At 55.0% G+C, this 27843-nt stretch overlaps 4 protein-coding genes across 7 annotated transcripts in view; 2 read left to right on the top strand and 2 right to left on the bottom strand.

Annotated features, from left to right (window-relative positions):
• Window positions 1-8539, bottom strand: part of ECE2 (endothelin converting enzyme 2) — a 30078-nt gene extending 21539 nt beyond the window's left edge. The window contains exons 1-3 of one of the 2 annotated variants that reach the window (XM_010947873.3): window positions 8288-8529; window positions 3994-4277; window positions 2984-3451 (exon numbers count right to left, since the gene is read on the bottom strand). In XM_010947873.3, the coding sequence (XP_010946175.1) occupies window positions 3164-3451; window positions 3994-4277; window positions 8288-8483 (768 nt within the window). In that variant the 5' untranslated portion in view covers window positions 8484-8529 and the 3' untranslated portion in view covers window positions 2984-3163. Of the gene's footprint in view, window positions 1-2983; window positions 3452-3993; window positions 4278-8287 lie in introns of those variants that run through there. The other variant, XM_010947874.3, reaches the window with a different exon arrangement.
• Window positions 215-2267, top strand: CAMK2N2 (calcium/calmodulin dependent protein kinase II inhibitor 2). Its single transcript, XM_010947875.3, has 2 exons — window positions 215-597; window positions 1483-2267. The coding sequence occupies exons 1-2, from the start codon at window positions 429-431 to the stop codon at window positions 1551-1553; spliced, it is 240 nt and encodes a 79-aa protein (XP_010946177.1). The 5' UTR covers window positions 215-428; the 3' UTR covers window positions 1554-2267.
• Window positions 8540-9261: 722 nt separating the features above from the next.
• Window positions 9262-14332, top strand: ALG3 (ALG3 alpha-1,3- mannosyltransferase). Of its 3 annotated transcripts, none has more exons than XM_074366896.1 (9): window positions 9262-9483; window positions 11076-11175; window positions 11270-11417; window positions 11527-11687; window positions 12157-12277; window positions 12708-12913; window positions 13070-13145; window positions 13736-13881; window positions 14026-14332. In XM_074366896.1, the coding sequence occupies exons 1-9, from the start codon at window positions 9288-9290 to the stop codon at window positions 14186-14188; spliced, it is 1317 nt and encodes a 438-aa protein (XP_074222997.1). In that variant the 5' UTR covers window positions 9262-9287; the 3' UTR covers window positions 14189-14332. The 3 variants fall into 3 exon arrangements, with proteins under 3 accessions (XP_074222997.1, XP_074222998.1, XP_074223001.1); XM_074366897.1 differs by having other exon boundaries at window positions 9262-9446; XM_074366900.1 differs by having other exon boundaries at window positions 13070-13146; window positions 13739-13881; window positions 14026-14272.
• Window positions 14326-26105, bottom strand: VWA5B2 (von Willebrand factor A domain containing 5B2). Its single transcript, XM_074366907.1, has 21 exons — window positions 25946-26105; window positions 25279-25387; window positions 24924-25069; window positions 24665-24835; window positions 22587-22806; window positions 22249-22406; window positions 21604-21735; window positions 21246-21370; window positions 20690-20845; window positions 20130-20240; window positions 19841-20049; window positions 19641-19752; window positions 18970-19155; window positions 18349-18520; window positions 17948-18261; window positions 17271-17460; window positions 16807-17163; window positions 15728-15865; window positions 15560-15643; window positions 15238-15482; window positions 14326-15151 (listed from the first exon to the last, which is right to left on the bottom strand). The coding sequence occupies exons 3-21, from the start codon at window positions 25060-25062 to the stop codon at window positions 14603-14605; spliced, it is 3768 nt and encodes a 1255-aa protein (XP_074223008.1). The 5' UTR covers window positions 25063-25069; window positions 25279-25387; window positions 25946-26105; the 3' UTR covers window positions 14326-14602.
• Window positions 26106-27843: the final 1738 nt, after the last annotated feature.

Consider the following 27843-nt stretch of genomic DNA (forward strand, 5'->3'; position numbering starts at 1 on the left):
CTCCCGCCACTGTGCAGGACCCTCCCATTTCGCTCCTTTCCCTCCGCAGAGAACTGGGCGCGCTCCTGTCAGCACCCCCTCCCGCCCCGCCTCCCTCCCCTGGCCGGTGTCCGCCCCGCCTCCACCGCGCCCCGCCTGCCGCTCTCTGCGGCAGTCGGGCGCTCATCGTCATTCCGCTCTCGCCGCCGCCGCCACCCCCGCCCCCCGCCCCCCGCCCCCGCCCGGTCCCCGCCGCCGCCACCGCCGCCGCCGCCTGCCCAGCGGCCCGGGAGGCGGAGGCGCGAGGGAGGAGGCCCCGCTTGGCTCCGCAGCCCCGGATGCTGCATGACTTCATCCTTCCGCTGGCTCCCCTGCTGAGCTAGGGCCGGTCCGGCAGCTAGCCCGCCGCCCGCGCCCCGCCGCAGTCCCGCGCCCACCCCGCGCCCGCCATGTCCGAGATCCTGCCCTACAGTGAGGACAAGATGGGCCGCTTCGGCGCCGACTCCGAGGGCTCTGACCTCTCCTTCAGCTGCCGCCTACAGGACACCAACTCCTTCTTCGCGGGCAACCAAGCCAAGCGACCCCCCAAGCTGGGCCAGATTGGCCGAGCCAAGAGAGGTACGCGGCGGGGGCCCGGAGTCGTCACTTGACCCAGAAACCCTCCGCCGGGCGCCCCCCGGCTGCAGTTCCCCGCCAAGCGCCCGCAGCTCTTGCCGCAGACCAGCGCAGCCAGCCGCTCGCGGGCTGGGGCTTGAGGGGGGAGGGTCCCTGCTGCAGTGTTGTGTCCCCCTCTTCCCCTCTCCTGGGAACGCAGTGCCCCGGATTCGATGCTCACCACCTCTGGAAGTAGAGCCTTGGCACCCGGGCGAGGGGGAGGGGCTGGCCGGGGCATTTGGGGCTGCCTGAAACTGGGAACGTGGGGCGACAGGTCGCTTCTTCAGGATCAAACGCTGAGTCGGTGGATGCTACAGAAGAACCTTCGGGTGGGGAGGGATGTCCGATTGGAGAGTGGGCAGGAGGCCGGGGGTTCGGTTGTCCTGGCTGTTTGCATGGTGGGGGGTCTCTGATGGTGCCAGGATGGGAAGGGTTCAAGCCGCAAGAGGGTTAGATTGGGGAGAGGGCCGGAATAGATGGAGATTCTGTGTGAGGAGGGGGGTTCTGTTGAAGTGAGGGTAGACGGGGGGATCCCATAAGCAAACGCTTTCTGATCAGCTCAGATGGAGGAGAGCTCAGGCGGCGGGAGGATTTGGACTGGGAGATTGAACGGCTGGAGCCTTTGGAAGAGGGGCGTTCCTCCACAAAGAGAGGAGGGGATCTGTGGGAACTGGGGTCAGCAATGGGTTGAGTCGGCAGGAGAGTTTGGATGGCGAGGCCACTGTGCCATGGGGGTCCGAGGGCGTCGCTGGGCCACAGGCAGTAGCTGAGCTGGGCGCGAGGACCGGGGGCCTATTCTCGCCGCCGCCCCCCAAGGCCGCGCGGCTGACGCGCTTTCTCCCTGCGCAGTGGTGATCGAGGATGACCGGATAGACGACGTGCTGAAGGGGATGGGGGAGAAGCCGCCGTCCGGAGTGTAGACGCGCCGGCTCAGGCGGCGGGCTCCGGGCCCAGCCACGCGGCGGCCAGGACTGCGGGCCGGCGATGCGGCTGCCGGCGCCCCCCGCCCCGGCCCAAGCGCCCGCGGGCGGGGGCTGCAGGGCCGCGCCGCCTCCGGGTCGTAGTCGCTGCCGCCGCCGCCATGCACTCCGGAGCTGTCCGCTTCAGCACCACAGCGGCGGCGGTGGCGGCGGCGCGGACCGGCCCGGAGCCCGCCGCCGCGCTCATGCACTTTAGAACCTCGGGCCGCAGCCCCACCCCGCACACCGGAACGGACACAGAGACCCGCGGCCCTCAGCCCCCGGCCCGCCCCTTCCCGCACGGCTCCCCTGCCCCGCCCCTCTCCGGCAGGTCTGGTCTGCAGAGCCGCTGCCGGCCGGTGTCGGACCTCGCGCGGCCAGGGATGTTTGGCTGCGTACTTGCATGAGCTTCCCACCCACCTGAGCCCAGCCCTCCAGGCCGCTCCTCACACCACCCCTGTCTGGCGTGACCCCAGCCTCAGCCTCTTTCTAAGGGACTTCCTCAGCACATTTGTATTTTTATATCCGACTCTTTGTTTACTGATTCCCCTCATGGTTCGTGCCCTCCCCCTATGGTCTCGGCCTCTCTCTTCTGCGCCTGGCAGATAGGACGGTGTTGGTGTTGAGGCTGGGATGAGACAAGCCCCCAACATGGTAACCAACCCCATGGCCGGTCTGTCCATGCCTGACCCCAGGTGGCTCTCTGGCAGACCCCTCCCCTCAAGGTATCACCTTCCAAGGGCCCAGGTCTGATTTTACCTTGGACTCCTGCGTCCTGCCCCTGGAAAGCCAAATGGGGACTGCTCTGCATCTTTGGATGACACCTGTGGCCCTGGAGATGTTCTCAACCCAGGGGTGTCCTTTGTAAATGTTCCTCCATCCTCACTGTACCAGGAGTGTGTGAATAAACACAGACCTCCCTGTGTGTGTGTTTGGCCACTGCTTTGGTCTGCTCAGGAGTCAGGCCCAAATAACTCCAATTCCTTTTGGGGACGGGGCAGGTACTTGGGAATCTCAGGTGCATGTTAAAGGCAGAGAAGTGTTGTCAAGCAAACTCAGGCAGGCCAGCCTGGCCTAGGAACATCATTACAGTGTGACTTCCTTGGGTAAATAATACAACCTAAGCAGGATAGGTCACCAGAATTGTGGCTGGAACTGGGGTCAGAAGCATAAAACAATCTAGATTCAAAGTCTGTAGTCTCCTGTGGCTAAATCCAGGCTGGATGGGAGTCAGTAACAGGCTGCAGGGATGCAAGTTCCCAAGTCTGGCTGGCAGAAGAGTTGTGCTGAGCTTTGCCCCAGGGATGTATCACTGGTGGTTCAGTATGGTGGGGGAGGAAGTGGGGGAACCAAGGAGAGATCTGAGGAAGCCAGAAACCTGCGATTTGGGATCTAGTTTGACCTGGGCTGTATTTTTTTCATGTGGGGTTGCTTCCATCAGCTCTATCTTAGGAATGAGGCTCCTGGGATGTGAGCACCTTAGACCCAACCCTAAGCCCTGAGTCAGGAATTCCAAATACTTGAGCCCAGGACAGAAAGGCAGGGAGGGCTGGAGGACCATGCTTCTGGCCTCACAGTTGAATGGCACTGAGGAAGTCTTCATGATCTGAGTCCTGGAGGAAGCAGGGTGGAGTGGGAGGTTGAGGGGGTGAGAGGATCTGGGCCCCAAGGGCTAGCTGGGCCACACTGAGCTCTTTGCCCTTGTGCATGAGGTAGAAATGGAAGTGGAAACTGTTGCCATAGGTTGCATGCTTCAAGGACCAGCCATAACGGGCTTGGGCATAGTGTCTTGTCCGAAAGTGAGGGGCAGCAGAGGTCATTGAGATGAACCGGCCCCCATGGACCAGCACCCGGCTCACCTGCAAGGCAGATAGAGAAGCCACTGGTGAGGAGTCCATCTCCAGGTTCTCAAAGGTCAGTATTATTCCAGACGCCCTCCCACTGAAATCTCAGGTGCTACTCTACATCCAGTAGCTCAGGGCTTTGCATGGCAAAAGAATGAGGCTCCTCCACCCCTGGTGTTTCCATGGGGAAGGGCCATATTCTAGTCAGGTAGGAGCATGGGAGTGATGTCAAGTGCAGGGGGCACTACTTTCCTGTCAGCTGCTCACCCTCCCTGTCATGGGCTCCCACACCTCCCTATCTGGAACCTGGCTGCTACTTCATCTCTATGGCAATCCAGTAGTCAATCATCAGCCTCTGTGAACCTAGCCACTCCAGCCCCTATAATCTTGACCCAGATTAACCCTCCCCTTCCTTCAGGTAACCACAGTCCTGAGGGTGACCCACTACTTGCTCCAAACCATGTCTCCTTTTGGCTTCTGAGTTCTTCTAGTCTTCTGAAACCTCAACCCCTCATCTCCACCTCTTGATCTGCCCTCCTCCCTTGTTGTTCCCTCACCTCACTCAGCACCTGGTCCACAGTGTGGACACCTTCAGAAGACACAGTCCAGGGATCCTGTTCTCCAGTCAGCAGGGCATCCAGGGTGCCCTTCTCGAGCACCACGTCAAAGGAGCCACTGGGGAAGTCCAGTGCCCGCACGTCCATGGTCTCCCAGCGCAGCTTGGGCACGTGGGCATAGCGAGCCCGCATGGCGGCCACCACTACTGATGAGTAATCCACACTGGTCACGTCAGGGAAGCCCGCAAGGAAAAGCTCATAGCTCAGGGCACTGCTTCCGCAGCCTGGGGTGAGAAGGGGTGGGTGGCAAAAGGGCTACATTAGCTTTGGTTTTTACCTTCCCTATTATCCATCCACTCCTGGCCTGCTTTCTCTCAGCCCAAACCCTCTCATACTGAGGGAGAAGCAGCATGGTACAGAAAAGAGCATGAGCCTTGGTGTCATACAGACCTGGGCATATATCCTGGCTCTATCATTCCTAGCTGTGTGGACTAGGGCAAGTTGTTTGCATACTAGGAACTTGGATTTCCTAGTCAGAAAAATGAAGATAACAATACCAAGACTATGTGCAGGATATAATGCACTAAACTTAAAAACTAAAACAGCTAGAAAGTAGCTGAAGGAGCACTAAACTTAGGAGTTCAAAGATCTAGGTCCTGACATCCCTAGACATCCCTGACATACTGCCAAGAAAGGTCATTCAACTCTGACCCTCAGTTTCCTCAAATTTATAATGGGGATAATATTGGCATTGTTAGGACCACAATATTATTAATAGGATAATATTAGTATTATCCTAATCCCTAACTTCTCAGAGATTCTCTGACAATATCAGCCCTGGTAAGACTTCATGTTAGGGGTTATTTTCTTACTTTGGCTTCCAAGGCAGAACTAACAAGGGAAAACTAAGTGGGGACACCCAGTGGAGCTGGTTCCTTGTAATTCCTTTGTGTATGAATGAGCACTACATATTGGGTTCTACTGATGAATAGAGTCCCCAGCCTCAAGGAGCTCATGCTCTGGTGAGAGGTAGAGATGTGTAATCAAGCAGTTGCCACATAATGTGGAGTGTTTCAATAGGGACAGGCTGTGGGAACACATAGGATATAGTCCCTGTCCCCACCTTAGGTGTGTTGGCCAACAGGTTCAGGGGAACTGACAACCAATCAGTGTTGAAGAATCATAACACCCTGGTGAGAAGTGCCTAGAAAGCAGTCCCAAAGAGGTTGAAGTTAGAGGGGTGGATGTGGACCTATGGCCCAGTGGGCATGGATTCCTTCAAAGATCTGTTGGTCTCTTCCAGGCCCTCTTGTGGTCAGTATCAGCCTGAGAACAGGCCTGGTTGACAGCTCTTGGTGGCCTCAAATGGGGATCCCCAGCTCCTGGGATTAGATTGCCTTTAATCCCCATTTGCCTCTCTAAGAGGATCACAGGATCAGCTGTTGGTATAGCCCTAATCTAGCAAGTGAAGCTTGGTACCCGAACAGGGCACCCAGAGGCTGCGGGCTGGTCCTCTGCTGACCCCGAGGTTCCTCCTCAGGCCCTGGGGCTCAGGAAGAGTAATATCTCATCTTGGAAAACCCAAAGTGTGCTTCCCAACACTGCAATCACAACAGGCTCTGGGATAGGGGATAAGAGTGGCTGAACAGGAGACCATAACTCAGTTCAGGCTGAAATCCCACTGTGTTCTTTGACCCACAATGCCTTCACCACACAACACCTGACCTCACATGCCTGTAGAGCTCTGCCTAACTGTGGACAAACCCAAATTTCCTTCCTTTGTTCCCCTTGGTACAGGAAAGCTATCTTCCAAGACAACTTCATTAATGATGAACGGAAAATAGAACTTGACCACAGGGCAAGTTATGCCTACAAAACAGTGAATTCAGATCCTGCTGCCTCAGTGATTGGGGGCTAACAACTAAGATGGGGCTTGGAAAGGCTACTTCTTCCCTAGGTGGGGCCTTAGAAAAGCAGAACCCTGGAAAATTGAGCCCGATCCAAGAACCCAACATATGGGAGCCCAGGGCAATGAGGATACTCTCTCAACACCAAGAGACTGAGATGTAAGCCAGAATACCAACTCGATAATTTATAATAGGAAAACAACAGCCATCATGGGGTCTGGACAGTCAATCCTCTGGTCAGTCCCTTCTGTCTCTATAGGAAATACATAGTGAAGTCAAATTATAATCAGAAGATTATACAGAACATGGAGTCAAGTAAGGAGAGAGAACCAGAGAAGTATAATGACAGCAAGGTTGGGACAGCCACATACACTCATCTACCATGAGGAATCTAGCCCTAGGGACCAGAAACATAAGTCCTCAGGCAGGGCACTCTTTCTTGGAGCAGTCCTGTAGAAAGTGCCTCTCTGACTCCCATTTTCAATAATACTAATGATAGCTAACAGTCTTTGAACACTGGATCCTATGTTAAGTACTTTATAAAGATTATCTCAGTTCTTTTCACAGTAGCTCCATTCAGAAGATACTATTACAACAGCCATTACCATTTTCTAGTTGTAACAGAAACTGTATAGCCTGCAAAGCTTAAAATATTTACTATTTGGCCATTTTCAGAAAAAGTGTACTGATCTCTAACCTAGAGTAGGTCTCATAATACTAACCTCTAACCTCTAGGGGTTGTCATGAGGATTAAATAAGTTGGAAAAGGCCCACCACATTCCTTAGCATCTATGAGGAGTTCAATTTGTTCGTTTAGATGAAATGTAACATAGGATACTCCGCAAGCTGTGGACCCTGTTCTTAGATCTTGGGAATCCTGCTTGGAAAGTTTTTCTTTTTGATTTTTAGACGTTTTCTCTCCTCTGTCCAGAAAAGGATACCTCCTAGTCAAGCAGATTTTAAGAGAGTGTTACTCTGCCAGTCACCAGCATGAGAATCAGCCTGTGGGCTTGTTGAAAATACAGACCCCTCGGACCCACTTGAGACCATCCCTGGAATTAGAAACTCAGGGTGGGGTCTAGCTTTCCAGGTTATTCTGATGAACAGTAAAGCTTGAAAACTATAGATTTACAGTAAGTCTATAAGTAAATGCAATGGCTTAAAAGCACAGAATTCAAGAGTTTTTAACCTCTGGGGGAAAGAAGTTTAGGGGACCACACAGAAAACCTTGAATACTCAAGGATTTTTATTTTGTCAGGCATTTTTCTAGATATCTTTCATACTCACTCATATTAAAACCCCAATAAATAAGTATGTACTAATTTCCCCCCCAAAACTGAGAAAATGGAGGCAAAGAAACTTAAGTATTTTGTCAAGGATTCCACACCTAAGATTCCATGATTTTGCCCGTGATTCCACAAGTAAGATGACATGTGACAAGATTCCAACAGAATTCCCTGCCTCCAGGGTCCCAGTTCTTAAGGACTAGGTTATACTTCTAGTCCTAGGGATGTTCTATTTCTCAAACTGAGTAGAGAAGACATACATTCGAGTTATTATTTATACTTTACATATATACTATATTCTAACCTCATATATGTGAAATATTTCACTTAAATATACACGTGCTTTAAAAAATACCAAAATAAAAACTATAATTGGAAGGAAACCCATTGTGTAATCAAACTTCACTAGAGCCCCCAAGGTTGGCAGTGGGAGAGAACCCCAAGGAGAGGGGCAGCTGGACCTCTCAGAGCTCCACCTTACATCCCAGTACTTGTTCCTCTTGGGAAATCACTTCAATCTCCCCTCAGAGGGCGCTGTCCTCACCCTCACTGAACACGGGAAGGCAAGGGGGTGGAGGGAAGAGGGGAGGCATGAGACCAAGTTTCTGATAGAGCTGAGAGAATGAAGAGATAACTCTCTAGGTGACGATGGCTCCTAGTGCCCAGCGGCGCAGACAGAAAAGCGCTAGGCATTGCGCTTGAGGTGCCTGCACATGCCTTATCTAACTTGAGTTTGCAGCTCCATTTCTAGAAGTGAATCCGAGGCTCGGAACGAGTTCACAACTTGCCTAAGTCATACAGCCAACTAGCGCTGGGACTTGAATTAGGTCCTCTTAGCTCTCCAGTGCTTAAGTCAGCCTCCCCACGGTCCAGAACGGGGTCATGGGTCACCTCACTCAGATTCAGAGAGTCTTTCTCCCGGGGGTCCCCGGACTAAGAATCTCGTGGTTCCTGTTTACCTTGGCTAAATACTGCCATGATTCTGGAGGTACTGGATCTTGACTTCTGACTGAGGCGTCCTCTGAGAGGAGCAGGTAGAAGTGAGGGGCGGGGCCGGTACAGCCAGCTCTACCTGGGCTGGACTACCCCGGGACTACCCACCTAGCACAAGGATACGGTCTTCGGGCAGCAGCTCAGGCTCTAGGAGGTCACGGAAAGAGGAGAAGTCCCCGAACCACTCGTAGGGGGCAGAGTCGGCAGCGCACCGGTAGCGCTGGTCCCAGTACTGGACCTCGCGGTACCAGCAATTATTCTCTGGTAACTCAGGAAGGGGCGCCGAGAGGCCTGGAGAGGCCATGCTGGCAGTGCCGGACCTGCAGAGCGGCAGACTCCACCTCTGGGTGGGACTTGTCACCCATATGTAGCCAATCGGAATAGTGGCATGTAAGAGGCGTGGCCCCTGTGTCTCCACCCAGCACCCGCAGTTGCTCAACAGAAACACGTGGAACTTCCGTCCTCTGCTAAACGCGCTTGGAAGAATCCTCCGGGTGGGAAAACCATATCGTTCAGACTCTGAATCCTCCGGCTGCACTGCTCACAAACTTTTGAGAACTACACTCACGGTGTCAGACTCACTCGAGTTCGTCACTGTTCTCATATTTTCAGTTTGACTGGCTCCTTCCCTTTATAAGTCTGAAAGTTAATGAAAAATTAATTTCTTCCCAGTTTTGAGCACCCAGAAGGCTCTAAAGGGTGGCGGGAGTAGCGCGGACACAGGTCTTGCTTTCCGGGAAAGACTGGGATGAACACAGATTATTACCAACCACAGGCGAAGTGTTTTATGCTGGGCGAGGAAGGGGAGGAGAGACAGGGCGCCCCCAGGAATGTTACTTTTCTGGGCAAACGCTGGATCCATATTAGCGCTTGTGTGACCAGGGGTAAGTATGTACTGTGGAGTAAGACTATTCCTGCTCGTATGGAGCGTGCAGTCCATCAGGAGAGACAGATATAGAAGAAGTACATTTTAGTGGAGTAAATAAGCACTCTGCAACTCCAGTCAGCTCTCAGTCCTTTGGGACATGCGGCGCGGGGAGCGGAACCTAAGTGCCGAAGTGTCGGGATTCCCGGGGTAGCGGTCCCACACCGGCGGCGCACCGTCAAGATGGCGGCGGGCTTGAGGAAACGCGGCCGGCCGGGTCCCGCAATCCGGGCGGCGGGACTCTGCGGGCAATGGTTACGGCGCGCCTGGCAAGAGCGGGGCCTCCTGTTGCTGGAGCCGCGCTACACGCTGCTGGTGGCGGCCTGCCTCTGCCTGGCGGAGGTGGGCATCACCTTCTGGGTCATTCACAGGGTGGCATGTGAGTGCGCCGAGGGGGAGGGGAAAGAGGGAGGGGGACCGAACCCCCGACTCAAACTGGAACCCAGATTCGGAGCGCAAACTTAGACCCCTGATCCACTCAGTCATCAATTGCAGACCTGTATCTTTTAACCAAGTCCCAAGCCTGCTGTACAGAAAACCAAACCGGATTTTAATTCCTTCCAGAAAACCTGGGTTCGAGTTAATGTCCTGCTGCTCCTGCTGCTTGTGTCTGTGGCTTTGGACACGTCACTTCCCTTGTTTGGTCTCAGTCTTCTTATCTGTTCAATTCTACTCTCTCTAAGTCTCTTCTCAGCCATGGCACTTTGTGACGGTTGAGTCTGGCATTATTGGTGGCTCCTTTCCACGCTGAAAACATTGGGCTTAAGGCTTTCTTGATAAAGGCGGTTAATTCAATACATACTTATCGTGTGCTTATTATATGGTTAACACTATGCTAAGTGTCAAGGGTATAGTGGCGAAAAAGATAGACACATCTCCTGCTTAGGTGTGTGGGCCTGGACAAAGATCAGTTAGCAGAAAATTGCAGAGTATCATTATCATGATAGTAGTAAGACTATAAAGGGTGCTATAAAGAACACAGAAGGTCACTTAAGTCAATCTTGAGGAGTCAGAAAATGCTTCCTAGAGTTCCCCCTTGAAAGGTGAGAGCTAGTTAAGGAAAGAGAGAAGTGGGGAGGGGAAAGAATGCTCTAGGCAGAGAGAGCCCTGTATCAGAAAGCTCCGATCAAAAGAGAAAGTCTCGTTTCTTTGAGAAACTGAAATAATTTTTTAGAGCTGGAACATAGAAATCAAGTGAGGGTAGTAGTGAAAGATTGCAGAAATTGAGACTAGGTTATGAATGACTCTGTAAGCAGTGTTAAGGAGATAGTTAGCATGGTGGTTAAGAATTTGGGACCCCATGAGTTCCAGTCTCAACTCTGCCCTTCCTATCTCACCAATCTTGAGCTGGTCACTTAACCTCGTTAACTCATAATTTCCTTTTCTAAAGAAGAGAATAATAGAATTTTGTCTCTATCTTAAGAGCCCTGAGGAATTGAAGGGTTTTAAGCAGAGAAACTGATATTTCTATTATAGGAAGAGCTCTCTGGCTGCAGGGTGGAAAATATATTGTGGTAGGGTGAAAGTGGAAACTGGGAGCCTAATTAGGAAGTTGTTGCATCATTGAGGCTAGAGATTGTGTGAGGCCCAAATTAGAGTGTGTGATAGCAGAGAAGGATGAAATAGTAGAGATATTTAGAATGAAGAATAGGCAGGACTTGATGACTAGGGGTTGGAAATGAAAGAAAAGGACATAGATGTTTCCCAGGTTTGTGATCTGGGCTGCTGAAGGCTAATGGTGCCATTCATGGAACCCAGGAATGGAAGTAGATTTGGAGTTGAAGGTTTCAGTTCCATTACAGACATGTTTGAGTTTGAGATACCTGGATTCACCCGGAGAATGTCAGATAGGCAGTTAGGTAAGGGATTGTGATAGAAGTCCTGAGAATGAGCTAGAACTCTGTGCTTTGATGGGCTGGGGCAGATACATTTTGAACTTGGAAATAACCACACCATCCTGTCCTTTTCCAGATACAGAAATTGATTGGAAGGCCTACATGGCTGAGGTAGAGGGCGTCATCAACGGTACCTATGACTATACTCAGCTGCAGGGTGACACTGGACCTCTTGTGTGAGTGGGGATAGGAGGTTCAGCGAGGATGTGAGGGGCTGACCAGATGCCAGCCTGGATAGCTTGACCCAGACTCAAATTCCTTCTCTTTCAGATACCCAGCTGGCTTTGTGTACATCTTTATGGGGCTATACTATGCCACTGGCCGGGGCACTGACATCCGTATGGCCCAACACATCTTTGCTGTGCTCTACCTGGCCACCTTGCTGCTTGTCTTCTTGATTTACCACCAGACCTGCAAGGTGAGTCCTTGCTGCCAAGACCAGGGAGCTCCAAATGGGGAGGGCTAGGGAGTGGGGATGGCTGAAGGCTGGTGAGCTAACCGTATTCCCCACTGTGCCCATCTTTCAGGTACCTCCCTTCGTCTTTTTCTTCATGTGCTGTGCCTCATACCGTGTCCACTCCATCTTTGTGCTGCGGCTCTTCAATGACCCAGTGGCCATGGCGCTGCTCTTCCTCAGTATCAACCTACTGCTGGCCCAGCGCTGGGGCTGGGGCTGCTGCTGTTTCAGGTCAAACACCCCTCCTTTCTGGCCCCCTCTCTCACTTTATGTATTTCTATCACTTTCTCCCCAATTTTCTGTAACAGAGTAAGTAAGGGAGTGGGTCAGTTAGGGCCACACTAGGCAAGTCCAGGAGCTATAGAAAGTCTTCAGCCCCAGGCCCCAACACACACACACCCTCTTCCCATCCCATTCCTTCCAGACAGCATGTGTTGTTAGAGTTGGTCATTGCATTCTAAATACTCAGTATGTTTGCTCACTCAATCTGAATGTAGAGACAAAGTATCAGCTTCCTATTCCCAGCCTCCCTCTAGTCTGCCTTATCCTCCCTCCAGCAGTTCTTAGTGTGGGCCCCACCCTGGATCTTGCTGTCAGGGGAGTGGAAGAGTTGCTGTGGTAATGGTGGGGGGTTCATCTTTGGGTGGGGTGCATGGCCCTGGAGCTGATCTCCACCCTTCCTCTCCCCTACCCACCCCAGCCTGGCAGTCTCTGTGAAGATGAACGTGTTACTCTTCGCCCCTGGGTTATTATTCCTTCTACTCACGCAATTTGGTCTCCGTGGGGCCATCCCCAAGCTGGGCATCTGTGCTGTCCTTCAGGTATTCCCTCCTTACCCCTTCCCCTTTCTAATGAAGGGGAGGCCACTCTGTCTGGCCTCCTTTCATCCTTGAGACTTCTCAAAGTCAAGAGTCAGAGTTTTGGAATTGATTCTGGGCTGGGCAGCCACTGCCTCTGGGTTTTGGTTTCTTTAGCTATAAAACAAGGACATTGAACTAGATGGTCTCTGAGAGCCTTTCTGGCTCTGCTCATTTATGACTTGGTGAATCCAAACTTAAAGCACTGTTATTACCTGCTTCCTTGGCTTGTTTGGCCCAAGGCTCTGGCCTGGGGGTGGACTGGCTTTCCTGCTATTCGTAGTGGGAATTAGGGAAACTCTGAGACTTATACCCTGTTCCCACTTCTCCCGGTGATTGGCATGAGGCTAGGGGTGAGCCTGGACATCTCTACTGATATCACATCCATCCTCAGGTGGTGCTGGGACTACCCTTCCTCCTGGAGAACCCTGTTGGCTACGTATCCCGCTCTTTTGACTTTGGCCGCCAGTTTTTATTCCGCTGGACAGTGAACTGGCGCTTCCTCCCCGAGGCCTTCTTCCTGCATCGTGCCTTCCATCTGGCACTTTTGACCGCCCACCTCACCCTGCTGTTGCTTTTTGCCCTCTGTAGGTGGCACAGGTGAGAAAGGGGAGCAGTGCCATGGGCAGAGGTGAGGGAAGCAGTGAAGGGCCTTGGCTTTAGGGGCTCCTTAGGGGAGATGTTGAGCTCATGGGGTGTGCTTAGAGCTTGGCCCGTGATGGGGGCTTGATAAATGTCTCAATGGTTTCTCCCCAGGACAGGGGAAAGTATCCTGTCACTGCTGAAGGATCCCTCTAAAAGGAAGGTTCCACCCCAGCCCCTCACGCCCAATCATATCCTTTAAATCATGGGAAGGTAAGTTGCCCTCTGCAGGTACAGACGGGGTCCTAGTCAGCTAGCCCTGGATGGCTGGTGATCTGGGGGAGGGAAAAGGAGGTGTCAGTAATAGCTGCAGGGACAATTTATAGAGCTCCTGCTCTTTACCAAACACTATATTAAGCACATTTTACTCTTAATTCTAAATATTATTAGTTACCATGTAAGTGCTCACCCTCTGTCTGGTGCTGTCCTAAGAGATTTATATGCATTGTAACATTTAAAGCTCACAGATCCTGAGGTAGGGAGTTATTTTTATTATCCTCATTTTGCAGGTGGCAAAGTAAATGCTTTCTATAAGAGGTTAAGTAATATGCCAAAGTCATACAACTAGTAAGTTATGGGCTCACTAGGCCTTATGCCTGTAGGTATTACTGTCTCCACGTAATTGAGGAACAGGTCAAGAGAAGTTAAGAAAGTTGCCCAAAGGTATGCATCTAGGAACAGCAGAGCTGCGGGGCTATCTGACCCAAAAAAACTATTGCCCCTCTGCTTCGAATCCTCCCTACCCGTTCTGTACCTGCCCTTGGCCTTGACCACCGCCTACAGATTGTTTCTACCCTCTTCACCTCCAACTTCATTGGCATCTGCTTCAGCCGCTCCCTTCACTACCAGTTCTACGTCTGGTATTTCCACACACTGCCCTACCTCCTGTGGGCCACACCTGCACGCTGGCTCACACACCTGCTCAGGTACTGGCTGGGACAACCTGGGGGAGTGGGAAGGGCCAGGGAGCTCCTCATCCCAAGACTGTGACCAAGGAGGGGCAGAGGGTGAGCTGAAGGGCTGCAGGCCTAGAAACTGGACAAGACCTGGAGGTTATTTCTCATCTCCAGGTTGCTGGTGCTGGGACTCATTGAGCTCTCCTGGAACACGTACCCATCCACGTCCTGCAGCTCTGCTGCCCTGCATGTGTGCCATGCTGTCATCCTGCTGCAGCTCTGGCTGGGCCCCCAGCCTTTCCCCAAGACCACCCAGCACAGCAAGAAGGCCCAATGAGATCCACCTTTTCCCCTCCGGTCCATTCTCAGGACCCTGGATGGGGATGGACTCTGCCCTTCCCAATAAACCTTACAAAGTCCACTTCTGTACAGACCAAGCTGTGAGGGGCAGGCACGTTGCAGATAAAGAACTCATACAGTTCTAAGAGGCACTTTATTGCATAGGATTGTGGGACTGTGGCTCTCTCCCCTTCCACTGCACTGCACAGAGCTCAGAAGGGACATGGGATGGGAGAAGCGGGAGAGAGCACAGGCAGGCACTTTCTGTGGGGGCAAGAGGATTCTGTGAAGGGGATGAGAAGCAGTGGGGGCAGGCTGTCACCAGCCTACCCCTCCCCAGCACCGAGAAGCTGGCCCTGGGTGGCAGTGACTTGAGTCTGGTGGGGGTGCTAACCCAAGCAACAGGCGACCCTCACATGTTTGCTGGGCTGTAGCACAGCAGGTGCAGCTGCAGGTTCTGGTCCCAGTGGCGTAGCAGCAGGAAGAGACCCCGGGCTGCAGCCTTGAGGTTGGCCAGGTCAAGGCCGTCAGGCAGGTGCTGTGCCCGCAGCCAACAGTCCGCCTTAGCTGCTGCCAGTTCCCATTCGCCAAAGGCAGCGGCACAGCGGTGCTCCAGCCAGGCAAGCGCCACAGCTGTGGCCCAAGTCCGGCCACGCAGGTCCACACCACCAGGCCCTTCGGCCCCTTCCGAGGCCTCGGTGTCTGAGCCCCGCCCACTGTCTACCTGGCCTGGACCCTCGGAGCCTGAGCTGGGGGATGGGCTACAGGAGGCCGTGGCACTGTCGCCTTGGCCGACACCGTGTCCTAGAAGTGCCCAGGGAGAGGAGGCCGAAGTGGGGCTCAAGCTGGCGCGATGCGCTGCGAAGGGAGAGGCGCGGCACAGGCGCTCCCGTGAGATGCGCACCGCGGCGCAGAAGAGCGCGTCCAAGCGAAAGGACCCAGGCGCCTCCTGCAGCCGAACCTGAGGAGAGAGGAGGTGGGGGGAGAAACGAGCTGAGACAGTGCCCTGGCCCTGGCCACGCCACCCTCCACCTCCCGAGTCCTCACCAAGGGCAAGTAGTCGTGGGGGCTGCCTTCACTGTTGCTGTCATTGGCCTGGCTGCTGTTGGGGCTGCAGAGTCTATGGCTGCCTGGGCCTCTGGCCTTGCGACGCCCCAGGCTAAGCTGAGAGGGAGGCTGGGGGGACAGGTGATGAGGACTTCCGGGGGCCACTGCAGAGTCTCCCAAAGCAGAGTTGGAGTTGCCATTTTGATCCAGGTCCCAGCCACCTGCCAGAGAGCCTCCCTGAAGTTCTGCACTGGAACCATTCAGTGCCAGTGGTGGTCCCTAATCCCGGTTGCTCCCTACCATTTCCCCCAATTTGTGTTACCTTTAGAGTGGACAACTGTGGGCAGAGGAGCTGCATCTAGATGGCCCTGAGAGCCAGGAGAGGTGCCTGGGGGCTCGGCTGGCTCTGCGGGGACACACAAGACAGGGGTAAGATTTGTCTGGGGGGGTGGCCAGTGAGGTGAGAACTGGCACCCGGGAGGGACCATACCTGAGCTCCGCACCTGCAGGGCTGTGGGCAGGACTTCCCTGGTGGTGGCATCCACAGCTACAGGGCAGGTGAAGCAGGAGGGAGCAGAGCTGACCTTGCTTGTCTGAAGGGCTCGGAGCCAGGACCTCCGGGCATGGCCTATGAAACCAAAGAGCAGCATGCTGAACAGGAGGGGGTGCACTCCCACCACTCAGTCTCTACTAAGGGCTTCACAGGAAAAAACCTTATAATGCTCCCATAGCTTCTCCCTCTCTGCACTTTTGAACAGAGTGGAGTTCCTTCTCAGGGCCAGCTCAGAGTCCCCAGCTTTGATGATAAGTGGTTAGGCTGAATGCTCAACTCCCTCGTAGCAGGGCTAGGTCCCCTGGATATCCACAAATTCAACAAATTCAACACAACCCAGAGGAAGCATTGACTGGTACCTTTTCCATCCATTCATTTCAGCACTATCCAATAGACCTCTATCTGCAATGATGGAAATGTTCTATATCTGCATAATCCAATATGGTAGCCACGTCACATGTGACTATTAAGTCACTTGAAGTGTGGTGAGTGCAACTGAAGAACTAACATTTTAACTTTCATTTTTTAGAAGAATATTTTATTTTGCTTTTTTTCCTCTCGTTAACAAAGGCAGTGGGGATTGAACCCAGCACCTCGTGCATGTGGAGCATGCACTCTACCACTGATAAAACCTCAACCCCAAAACTTTACCTAATTTTAACAGTCTTCCTAAGTGACAGATTTTGTTTTGTGGGCCCTGTGAATCACTACAAGATGACATTCCCTCTCTGTTTGCTGCTAGGAAGCTTGCCAATTTTGGGGTCCCATGCCTGCAAGGGCACATAACCTCATGGTGTGCATCTTTAATATAACCTCATTCTCTGCTTCCTCTCATTTTTCCCTTTCTTGTCCCATTGTCTTGCTTAATCTTATTTTCCTTGTCAGTGTGGGTGAGCCACCTCAAATTATTAATGAGCAAGGTGAGATATAGGGAGTGATCACACAGACCCATGCCTCTGCCACTCTCTGCCCCATACAGGCTTCCTGATCCCTGACTGGGCCCACCAGCAACTCACCCTGGTCAGTCATGGTCTCGCCCCCTCCTCGGAGAGCCAGCTGCTCATTGTCCCGGACCACAGAAGCTGCTGTCAGTCGATGGAGTGCTTGATCCCATGCACTTTCTCTTTCAGGGGGTGATGGAAGCTGTGAGCCACCATCCACAGGCCCCCATAATGTCTCCAGCCCAACACCCACCTCCCAGCACATAGGCTGCTTCCCACACAGGCCCCGGATCACCACGTGGCAGCGTGGAGCCTGGGGAGGCAGTGGTACTGGGGGAGTGGCCAACTCCCCATTGTGAGGAACAGCTGTGAACAAGAACGGTGGTTCCATCAACATGTCCCAGTCCATGGGAGCCGGGGAGAGCAGGTTTCCTGGAGAGAGACAATGATAGGACCAGGGGCAGTGTGGTGCCCTGGTTACCACCTCCCCAAAGCCTCCTTGGTGTCAGAACCCAGCTAGCTCCCCATCCAACCTTTACCTGAGTCATCCAGGCCCTGTCCCAGCTGCTGCCCTGGCTCAGGGCCTGGCCCATCTGGTGCTACACCTAGAGATGGGTGTCGGGGATGGCCAGGGACTGGGTTGGCCCGGCCTGGGGGTGATGAGAGGCTTCGACCAGCCAGAGCTGCTCTGCATCGACGGCCCAGCACCTCAGCACTCAAGGCCCCAGTCTGCACGTAAAAAGTGGGGTTCACTGGTCCAGGAATACAGAGCTCCTGGCCATCAGACATACAGACACAAATGGTCACATTGCCCCTTTGTTTGAAGCTCCGAATGGCTGTTCATCACCCTTACGTTTCTCATGGCCCCTGGCCCCCTTCCCAGTGCCGTGTCACTCCATGCCCTATTTCTCACTTAAGGTTGTTGCTTGTCCTATTTTCATTCATGTCTTCTCCCTTTTTACCTGGCTAACTTCTTATTCTTCAAGAGGTGGCTCTTTACTTCCTGACTCTCTCAGACAGGGTTAGTCACCTTGATTCTGAATCCTAGTAATGCCATGTCCTGGGCTCATCAGTATATTGTACTGTATCATATAGATTTACCCATCTAGTTCTTCAGCTAGACTTACTAGTAACCACTGCATAATGTATGGCATACAGCAGATGGTCAATAAACATTTGCTGGATACATGGGAGATGGATGTGGATTGAATCTCACCTTGACTGGAGCCAGTGGGGGTGGAGGCAAGGGGCAGGAATGGGAGCCTGCAGGTTCTCCCCAGGCCAGGCTGCGGCAGCCCTGCTGAGAAGGGGGATCCAGGGGAGCACTGCCTTCTGGGGAGCCAGGGCCCTGGGAGACTGGGGACTCGCTGCTGCCTGTGGAGCCTGGGCCTGGCTCTGGGCTGGCAGAGCAGTGGGTGAGCACATACTGCTCCCGGATGTATGAGGACTGGAAGATGCGGCGCCATATGGCTGTTTCAGAGGAGGGGTTAGGTCCAGGGTCCGTAACTGGGTCTGTCAGAGCATCAGTACCTATTGCGAGGCAGGAGAATAGATCCTGGCTCTTGCCTCTCTCCCAGTGCCCACTCCTCCCCAACGCACATACACCCGGGCACTCACTCTGCTCTGAGTCCCCAGCAGCCCACAGGCTGGACAGCTCTGCTGACACAGTGCCTGTTCCCAGTGGCTCTGAGGTGCCAGTGGGCTCAGTTCCAGGGCTGGTGGCAGATGGTGCTTCTTCTGGGGATGGGAACACGGAACCGCCCAAGCTCTGCCAGCCAGGCTCTTGGCCCTGGAGAGGCATAGACATTGGGGGGAAAAAACTGACTATAGTTACATACTACCTCTTTCCAAACAGGATTTATGATGGCTCACTGCAAGAGGCAATAAAGTTAATAAACCAGAAATGAAAGCCCAATACTGAAGGAGAAGGATGCATACGTGCTGACCATAGGGTTACTAGAGCTGCTGTGGCTGAGCTACAGGTTTTGGCGAAAACCTTGCAGCAAATGCTGGCACTTTTCTGTATGGCTGTTGCTTTAGTGCCCAAGGGTAGCACATGACAGCTCAGTGGAAGACCTTATGATGGGGGCAGTCTGCAGTCACCTGGGGTTAGGGCAGTGTGGTCTCTGGGGAGGCTTTGTGGGTAGTAGTAGGAGAGTCTGGCAGAGAGAGGCACAGGGAATAGGAAATGGGTTTTGAAGAGATACAGGGGCTTCAGCCATCCCAGCCCTGGCCTACCCCAGGGGGGCGGGACCGGAAGCCATCCACCCTGAAGAGTGAGCAGTAACCGAGCAGCTGGTCCCCAGGGTAGAGTGCTGGGATCTCCCGAGGCGTCAGCAGTGCCTCCACCGTATCAGGAACAAACCAGTCTACAGAGACGTCGCTCAATGCGGGCTCCAGTGCCTTCCGCAGAGCCTGCACCAGCTGTGGGGTGTGACCAGAGGGAGGTCATGGGAGAGAAAGAGGCGTCACACAGTCAACAGAGCCATCTGCTGAACCTCTGGCTGAAGGGAGCAGGTGAGGCGGGGGCCTGGGGTGTGAACAAGCGAGGGGACTGAGCACTCAGTCCTCAGGGCTTGGTGCATCTCCTGGCCTAAGCCATGCCGTGTAGACGAGGCAAGGCTTTTCAAGGACATGGCTCAGTACCGAGACAAAACTGAGAACAAGATTTTTGAAGGAGTCAGAGGCCGTGGCCCCCACACCCTTGGCCTCCTGCAGCACCCCACAGCAGCACAGTGGGTTCTCCCCTGATTGGCCTCTCTAAGAAGAGGCGGGATTAGAGTGGAGGAGGAGTCCTGGTCAGGGTGCCAGGAGACCCCACAAACTGACCAGGTTCTGTTTCAGACTGAGTGCAACTTGGGAGGAGGACTTGAGTAATAGGGCACAACAGGACCCAGGTTCAAGCTCACCTTGGGCTGAAGCCTTTCCCCAGGCCTCAGGAAGTAGGCCTGGCCCCGGCTAAGAGCAGACAGGCCCTGGAGCAGCTGGCGGCAGGCAGGCCCCAGCCCAAAGGAGAAGCACCTGACGAGAGAAGGGGAGCAGCTGTGACCACCAGGAGCCTCTTTGGGGAGCAATCTCAGGAGCCTGGCTGTGCCCACCCCCTCCTTACCTGGCTGCCCCCCTGTGCCACCTCACGAGCTCCAGGGTTTGGTGGGTAACGGTGGCCAGGGGTGAAGCAGCGGTGAGCAGGAAGAGCTGCCGAGGGTGGGCCCTGTGCTGGGGCTGCCCCAGGGCCCAGTCCAGCACAGCCAGCACATCTGGAGGGCCGACCACAGCCTGCAGGGCCTCAATGCTCTCACAGATGAGCTGCACGGCATCCTGGAGGAAGAAAGCACAGGCTGGGCCACGCTGAGCTGAAACATCTCTGCTAGGCCCCCAGATCCCTGGGCCACACTCACATCACTGCAAGGCCGGCTCTCTGGGAAGAGGGGCTGCACTGACGTGCCAAACATGGCCAGGTTGATGAGTGTCTGGGGAGGGAGCGACTTCACAGCCAAAATGATGGCATCCTGGGGAGGGCCAGGAAGGGCAGGGTGAGGCAGGCCCCACTGGCACCAGGAGAGAACACGGGACCCAGATTGCCTGCCTTCTCCAGGCTGTGTGTAAATTGAGGGGCCGGATGAGGTAATCTGGGAGGAAGCCCCGTGTGTGTGAGTCTGTGTGTGAAAAATCTCTATGAGTGAGACCCTGGGGTGTGAGGGAGACTCCGAGTTCCTGTGAGAGATATTTGTGTATGTGACCCTGGAGGTGCTTGTGAATCCCTGGGTTTGGGGTTTGGGGTGACTGAATGTACCTCTATGTATGAAAGAGGCTCTTGGAATCTGGGAGAAATGCATGGATGTGTGAGTATGAGAAAGAGAGAGAAGGTGTGTATCTGTCTTCGAAGGCTGCCCCCAGCCCACCTCAGACCCACTGCCCCACCCAGCCCCAGGCCTGCCCATGCCGCGCCCCCACAGGCCTTGTGTGCCACGCTGCTGCCATCCACCAGGAAGAGGAGCTCCCGCGAGGCTGTGCCCAGGTGTCCAGGCTTGGAGCTCAGGTCCGGGCAGAAGCTCAGCACCAGCACGGGGTTCAGCAGGATGTCCTTGTGGAAGCGTCGCTGCAGGAACCACACCTGAGCACGGGACCCCGAGTCATCCTGGGCTGGGCTTAGTGCAACTGCGACCTGGGCTGGCAGCAGGACCTAGCCCCGGGGGTTTTCTCAGTCCAGTCCCCTCAGAGGGGCACCCTTTTGTATTCATCTGAATAAAGGCAAGGGCAGAGGCAAGTGGCTGTCCTCTGCCTTTGTCAGTCCTAGCCCCCATCCTCTGAGACACATCCCAGGGAGACTTGAAAGGGACCTCCTGTGACAATACCCATCAGCCCTCTGGGATGGTGGTGGCAGCTACTGAGAGGGCCCGCTGAGAGCAGAGACCCCCTATCCATCCCAGCATAAGACAGTTCACCTGCTTCTCCTGCACTAACGCAGCCAGCAGTGAGGCCAGGGGCCAGGCCAGGACCCCAGGCAGCCATACCTGCCGGTCCCCATCACTGTCCCTTCGCTGCAGCCTCTGGAAATCCCGGCGGGCCCTCACCTGGGCCTCGTATTCTGCTGAGCTCAGGCTGCCAGCCTCCAGCATCAGGTGTGGCTGGTGGGGCTCTGGAAAGGAGGGGACCCAGTTCTGTCAGGGAAGCCCTTGTCTCTAGACCCCAACTGCTCAGTCCCATTATCCTGAGAACCTTGCAGGTCCAGCCTCCCTGTACCACTGGGCTCATCCTCACACATTTGTCACACATTTGACTTGGGGCCCAGAAATCTATACTTGAAAAATGCTACCCAGCTGGTCCTGAAGCAGGTCAGAGCTGGCCCACTGTATGCCCTAAGTCTCTCACCACTGGGGTGCAGCAGGATCTCCAAGGCCCGGTCACAGTGGTGGCCCTCTGCCAGTGTGACACAGATGGTGGCTGCAGAGCTGGCATGAGGGGGTGCATCTGCCCGCAGAGCATGAGAGGGGCTCTCCAGGCCTGAGGGACATAGAGGTAAGGAGAGGTGATGATCACTCCACCCCAAGCCAGTACTAAGAGCACAAATATCACCTTCTCAGACAACAGTGGTGGGGGCCAGGACTGTGACGGATTCAGCCCAGCTCTGAGTCCAATGAATAGGGTGGACAAGGAGGGATTTGCCTGCCTTCATAGACTGGGAGATGTATTCCTGGCTGGTCAAAGAGTTATATAACAACCAGTTGCTGATTTCACATTGTCCTCCACCTCTTGCACAAGGAAACGTAACTTTATCACTTAGACCGGTCTCATTGTAAGCATTTCTCTTCTCATTGGTGAGTGGAGTGGAATATAAATAAATTACACTGACAATCCTAGGGGTGTGTGTATTGTGTAGAAATGGCCAGGGGATGATCCCATTGTGAGACTGGAAGTTCCTAAGGCTTAGGTCCCTGTCTTCCTTTTGTCCCATGTTCCTCTCATCCCTGAGCCTTGAGTTATTTCCCAGTCAGCTATGCTGGGAGGGACACCCACCTGCCAGCAGGCATGGCCCAGTCACCAGCATCTCAAAGGAGAAGGTGTATGGGGCAGGGCAGCGGGCAGGGCCTGAGAACACGTCCCGAGGGGCAGCTGGCTCCTCCCAGGCCGGCCCTTCCCCCTCGGGGCTGCCCACTCCGAAGCAGCTGGTGGGGCTGGAAAGGAACACCAGGAGGGTCACTGGGCCACCTCCCAGGCCCCTAGACCCTGTGGCTGATTGGCCTCAGCCCTTCCCTACCCTGCCCATCCCCCGGGGCACTCTGCCAAAGCCCCCTCACCCGCACTAGACCCAGAGTAGCCGAGGGAGGGACGAAGAGAATCACCATAGGCCCAACCTGTCGTCACAGAGCCCCGGAGGCCTGGGGGGCCCCGGCGGGCCTGGAGGGGCCAGAGGGGTGAGCACAGAGGGTAGAGCCACGTGCAGCACCCCGTCAGGCCTGGAGGGCAGCTCCCGGCTGCTGTGCAGGGTCACTGTCATGGTGCCGGCCGCGGCGATGAGGCCTGTGGGCAGCACCAGCGTGGACCGGGCCTGGGCCAGATCCAAGACAAGATGACCTATGATGAATGAGGAAGGGGGTCAGAGGGGGCTGGAAGCAGGGGAGATGGGGGAAGATAGGGGTGGGAGCAGGCACTGAGTCAGGGAAGCTTGGGCAAGGGGGACTCTATGAGGTTGGAGGGATGCTGGGCTAATGCACTGGTGATGCAGGATGGAGGCATGAAATGAATGATGGTAGAAAGAGAGGCAGGTTGATGGTAGAAAGATCTGGCTGTCATCAGGAAAGGCAGCAGTGACACTGCTACTATTGGAGGGCTGAGGAGGAAGAGGGGGCATGTCCACACCACCCCCGAGGTCCTGGGGTTCCCATACCCTCTGTCCCTCTTCCTTTACCTGCTCCAGTCCATTCAACCCTTGGGCATCATCTTCCTAAAGAACCCTCACTGACATCTCCCATAGCCTGGGGCCCACCCTGCTCACAGATCCCCTGCTCATGAATGGTCAGGGGCTCTCCACAGCCCACTAGGAGTGGCTCCAGAATTTTCTACCGAAGAGGGGTTCAGGAACAGTAATCTACTTAGAAGCTAGCTGGAAGACATTTGAATATCAAGCACACCATTTTACTTAGATTGCGGGTTTGTTTGGGGACTGGTGGAGTCCTGGGCACCATGTCACCACTGCTGCTAAAGGAAAAATGGCCAGGTGTAAACAGTAGCAGTCAAGGTCACCAGCCTACCTTTACAGCCCTCCTTCACCTCATTTCCCTGCAATAATAATTTATCCATTCTTTGGAAAAATGCTTGCTGAATAAATGAAGGGAAGAAAAAAATGGAAGGAAAAAAGGAAGTTAAGAAGAAAGAAAGTGGCTTCCATCCCAGGCAGCTGGGGCTTGGGACAGAGCACAGTGCCAGGTTTTGAGACTCCGCTCTGTGACTTTTAATTCTGTCCTTTGGTAACTCTCTTGATTAGAGGAGCCTCAGTTTCTTCATTTATAAAATGGGGGTCATAATAACTAAATTTCAAAGACTGTGGTGAGGATGAATGAGATAATACACACAAAGCATCCAACACATAAGAGGCTGTTGCTGTTACTTTTGTCATCTATGAAAAGGGGAAGGAGGACAACACTTGCGTTACATACCTCTCTGGATTCAAATGACATGACACCAGTGACTGGGCTTTGTCAACTGTGAATCAGTATAAACACGAAGTATTTTATTACCATTACCCAGAATCACTTACTTCCAAACTTTTGCTTACATCATTGCCCCTGCCTGAAGTGTCTTTCCTATCCCCTCCACAGCAGTACAACCCACCCTGCCTTTCAGTCAAATGCTGGCTCCGTTTCCTTCTGGAATATTCCTCGGGCCTCAGCCCAGAGCTCACTCTAGCTTCTAACTACCTGCTGGGCTTATGCCAACTCTCAACACCACTGGATTCTGTCCCTCTTCTTACCCAGATGGTAAATCCCATGTGCAGGAATCAAATGAATGTATAAATAAATACATGAAGGAATGAAGTGCAAGCCACAAAACCTAGCAGAAGGGCGGGCTTCCATTCCCTCACCGAGCACGCACGGAGCCCCCTTGTGCCACATTCTGTGCAAGATGCTGGGGCTTGGAGATGACCAAAACCCTGTCCTAGGCTCAGGAGCTAAAGCTCCAGAGAGGGAGAGAGGCGTGTGGACTGCCCGCCGTGTCTGTCTACCTGGCTGCAAACCTCGGGTTGGGCCTGGCTCTCATTCCCCCTGGCGCATGTCAGGTGCCCAGTCCTCGACTGTCAAATAAAGGGATGAATTAATGAATGAAAAAAACAGTGGCTGGAGTGGGGACAGGGAGGGGCGGGATGCAGAGCGGGTGCAGGAACTAGAGTGTGGCTGGCTTTCAGGGAGGCGGGGCGGGGGCGCCCCGGACTCACCCTGCGCGCAGCGGCGGGGCGTTGAGGCCCCCAGCGCGGGACCCAGCGCGCGGCAGCAGGCGGCCTGCGAGCGGCGCCGGCTCTGCAGCTGGAAGGAGACGCGCCGTCCTGCCGCCTCTGCCTCGAAGCCCGAAACCACTTCGGCCTCGGCCAGCGGATACACGAACACGCCTGGTGAGGAATGGACACACAAGCGATGTCGGACCATGCCTGCCAGGCAGGCGGTCCCCACCACCCTGCGCCCCCGCCGAGGCCTCACCGTCCACTGGCTGCGGCTGCGGGTTGTGGTAGGTGAGCCGGGCCCTTAGGCTGAGACAGGGTCCGTTGGCGCAGGCCCGGACCCAGGAGTCCGTGAGGGGCAGCGGCGTCCAGCTGGAGGGGCAGTACAGGCCAGGCATGGTGCCCCTGGGGAAAGGGGTGCTCGATGAAGGCTGCGCAGGGTGAGTCTAGGGCGCCCCGCCCTCCTGAAAGCCGGCTGGGAGAATCTAACTCGGGCACTGGGACGCGGACAAGCAGGGGACGCCAGGCTGAGCCGGAGGCTCCGGTCCAGAGGACAGGTGGCGTAGGGAGGGAGGCAGGGCCGAGATGGAGAGATGGGCATCCTCAACCGTTACCTGGGAAGCCAGGGCGGAGCGCAGCTCCAGGCAGCGCGTGGACCCGGGGAGCGGAGGGTTAATATTTAACTGGCGCTCCGGGCGCCCAGCAGTCCCGCCGCCGGCTCCTCTAGGGGCGGAGGGGAGGAGGGTGTCACAGCTGTTCCATCACCCCTTCCTGGGCCTCACCGCCACCCCCATACCTGCCGGCCCCCCGGGGCTCCCCGCGGCTGCCAGCTGTTGGAAGTGGAGCGGGTGGAGAGATGGAAGATGCTCTAGGTTGGGAACAAGGCTTTAAAGGGCCAGCATCCTCCTGGGTGCCCCTAGCCCAGCAAGGGATAGCAGGGGAGGGGTGGAATGAGGAGCTGAAGGGCCGCAGTTTTCTCTCCGGCGCCTCAATTGTGAGGGGCGCTGAGAGGGACTGCAGGCGGCAGTGGAGGGGGTTGGGTTGGGAAGAACTAGATAGGACGCGAAAGGAGGAGGTCTTACGGGGGAAGCAACACCGGGAGAGGTGTAGAGGCAGGGGGATTCCGTGGGATTCGTCCAGGGCATCTCCCCACGCTGGCGGGACTGATTTGGGGGTGGGGTGCGGCAGCTAGTGCCGCGGACCCCACAGCTGAGCCGTCAAGGGATGCTGCAGGCTGGGTCTAGGGATCTTCCCCCTCCCAACCGTCAGCCCCAGCCTCACCGTCCCGTCCTCTGCGGAGTTCTGGGAGCCACGACGGGACCAGGGTGGATTGTGCCGCCTCTGGGACCAGGGCCACACTCAGTCTGGGCACCTGCTGGGCGCCCGCTCTGGACTCCGGCTGCGGAGGCTCTGAATCCGCGCAGGGGCGTCGGCCCTGCGGGTGCTGGTCCCGCCCCCGCTCGGAAGGCCGCCCCTCCAGCCCGCATCGGCCCCGCCTGCCGCTGCGGCGGGGCTGCTGCTCCCCGCCCACTTCGGGCGCGGTACCGCCTCCGCGGCAGCCCTGGCCGCTAGGGCCAGACCTGGCACCGCAGTGCAGGGACAGCGTCCCCGCCGCCGCACAGCCCCCTACCAGTGCCGGACGGAGGCCTCCAAGGCCCCACCCTTTCCGTCCTTCAGGAAATGAGGTGTCGGGCAAGTGCGGCAGAGGGGCTCAGTCTGCGCCCCCCACAGCACTGCAGCAACCCCAGGTATCCCAGTATCACCCTACCCTACCCCCACACTGGCTCAGCTTTTCATCACTGCAGTGACCCTCCCTCATCACTGCAGCGAAACCCAGGGCCTCACCACCGTAGGGCTCCCCTCCCCCAAGAAGCCCAACCCTTTCCTTTGCAAAGTTCTCTTTTGTCACTGCAGAAACCGCCCCCATCCCTGCAGGTATTTTCAGCTGGTGTGATCACTTTAGTGACCACTCACTCCAAGCAGGGCTCCCCATCACTGCAGCGATTCTCCCCCACCCCCAGTCACCCTTCCCACCACTGCAGCGCCATCTCCTCGCTTTTTCTGGGGGTAGGGAGTGTAGGCAAAATTGTCTTCTGAGGCTGTAACTTCCTGGTACCTTCGGTTGCCCACCACCTTGTAAGTGAGGCCTTACAGCCTGCAGAGCCTTCTGGTAGCTGCAAACTGTCCCCATCATAGCAGTGACCACCACCCTATCACTGCAGAACCTGAAGGAGAAACCATCCCTGCTTGTAAAGAGTTCCTTTGTTACTAGCTGAATTTTCATGCTCTTGATGGTGTTACGCTGCAAAAGATTAGAGAAGTCCATAAAATCTCTCCCAGGATCCCTGAGGGAGAGTCTGGGAGCCCTGGGGAAGGGGGTCACCTAGGCAAGCTTTCTTGCAGAGTTCACACTCAGATTCTGCGAAGAGAGCTTGAGGAGAGCTAGGAGTGGGGGCCAGCTTTCAAGCCAGACCCAGGGTTCTCATCCTTCCCTGTTCACTCTATCCTGATTCCAGTCACTGTCACCATACTGGCAACAGGGGGGTATCCCCTGGCTCTTTGAGCACCAGAACCCTCCACCCCAACCCTTTCCCTTGCCAAACCACTTAGCTTGGTGGTGATAGCTTGGGCTTTTACCAGGGAACTTCATGGTTGGAAATGCACAAGGATGATACAGGAGGCACAGCACCATCACGATGATCCAGGGCATGGGGGGCCCCAGCTGAGTCCCAGCCTTATTCTTTCCACACTCTCTGAGCCATGGTTCCATTGACCCCTCTCCTCCCTTCTTTGCTGAACCCTCCCCCAGCTTCATTCAGACTAAGTGTTCCTCTAACAGGTTTGGGGGAGAAACAGTAGATGGTGAGTGAGTGGATGGACCCTCCAGGTGCTCCAGTTCTTGAGACAGGACCAGCCCTGGCTCTGAGGGCTACATGGAAGTCCAGGCAGTGACCACCTCTCCATGGGTGTTTTGTGCTCTGTCTCTTCCACAAATGAACCAAGAGTTACATGTGGCCCTCAGGGAAAACACAAAGCTTCAGGGGGCAGTCATTAAGGGGACTCAAACACATGGAAATGAACAAAGAGGTCCCTGTATTGGGTCCTGAGGAGACCTTGATGTAAAACAGTGTCCCAGGAAAATGGTTGTTTGTCAATGACTAGACAACACATTGGTAGAA

The sequence above is a fragment of the Camelus bactrianus genome, chromosome 1 (genome assembly GCF_048773025.1).
Source record: "Camelus bactrianus isolate YW-2024 breed Bactrian camel chromosome 1, ASM4877302v1, whole genome shotgun sequence".
NCBI classification, from domain to species: Eukaryota; Metazoa; Chordata; class Mammalia; order Artiodactyla; family Camelidae; genus Camelus; species Camelus bactrianus.

What these genes read in the sequence shown, in the direction of transcription:
- VWA5B2 (XM_074366907.1), bottom strand. Translation starts at nt 25,062, where the DNA reads ATGCCTGGCCTGTACTGCCCCTCCAGCTGGACGCCGCTGCCCCTCACG. An exon ending in GCAGCCGCAGCCAGTGGACG is followed by an intron (nt 24,836 to 24,923) that starts GTGAGGCCTCGG and finishes ATTCCTCACCAG; the next exon opens with GCGTGTTCGTGTATCCGCTG. An exon ending in TGGGCCATGCCTGCTGGCAG is followed by an intron (nt 21,736 to 22,248) that starts GTGGGTGTCCCT and finishes TATGTCCCTCAG; the next exon opens with GCCTGGAGAGCCCCTCTCAT.
- CAMK2N2 (XM_010947875.3), top strand. Translation starts at nt 429, where the DNA reads ATGTCCGAGATCCTGCCCTACAGTGAGGACAAGATGGGCCGCTTCGGC. An exon ending in GATTGGCCGAGCCAAGAGAG is followed by an intron (nt 598 to 1,482) that starts GTACGCGGCGGG and finishes CTCCCTGCGCAG; the next exon opens with TGGTGATCGAGGATGACCGG.
- ALG3 (XM_074366896.1), top strand. Translation starts at nt 9,288, where the DNA reads ATGGCGGCGGGCTTGAGGAAACGCGGCCGGCCGGGTCCCGCAATCCGG. An exon ending in GGTGACACTGGACCTCTTGT is followed by an intron (nt 11,176 to 11,269) that starts GTGAGTGGGGAT and finishes CTTCTCTTTCAG; the next exon opens with ATACCCAGCTGGCTTTGTGT. An exon ending in GCCCTCTGTAGGTGGCACAG is followed by an intron (nt 12,914 to 13,069) that starts GTGAGAAAGGGG and finishes GTTTCTCCCCAG; the next exon opens with GACAGGGGAAAGTATCCTGT.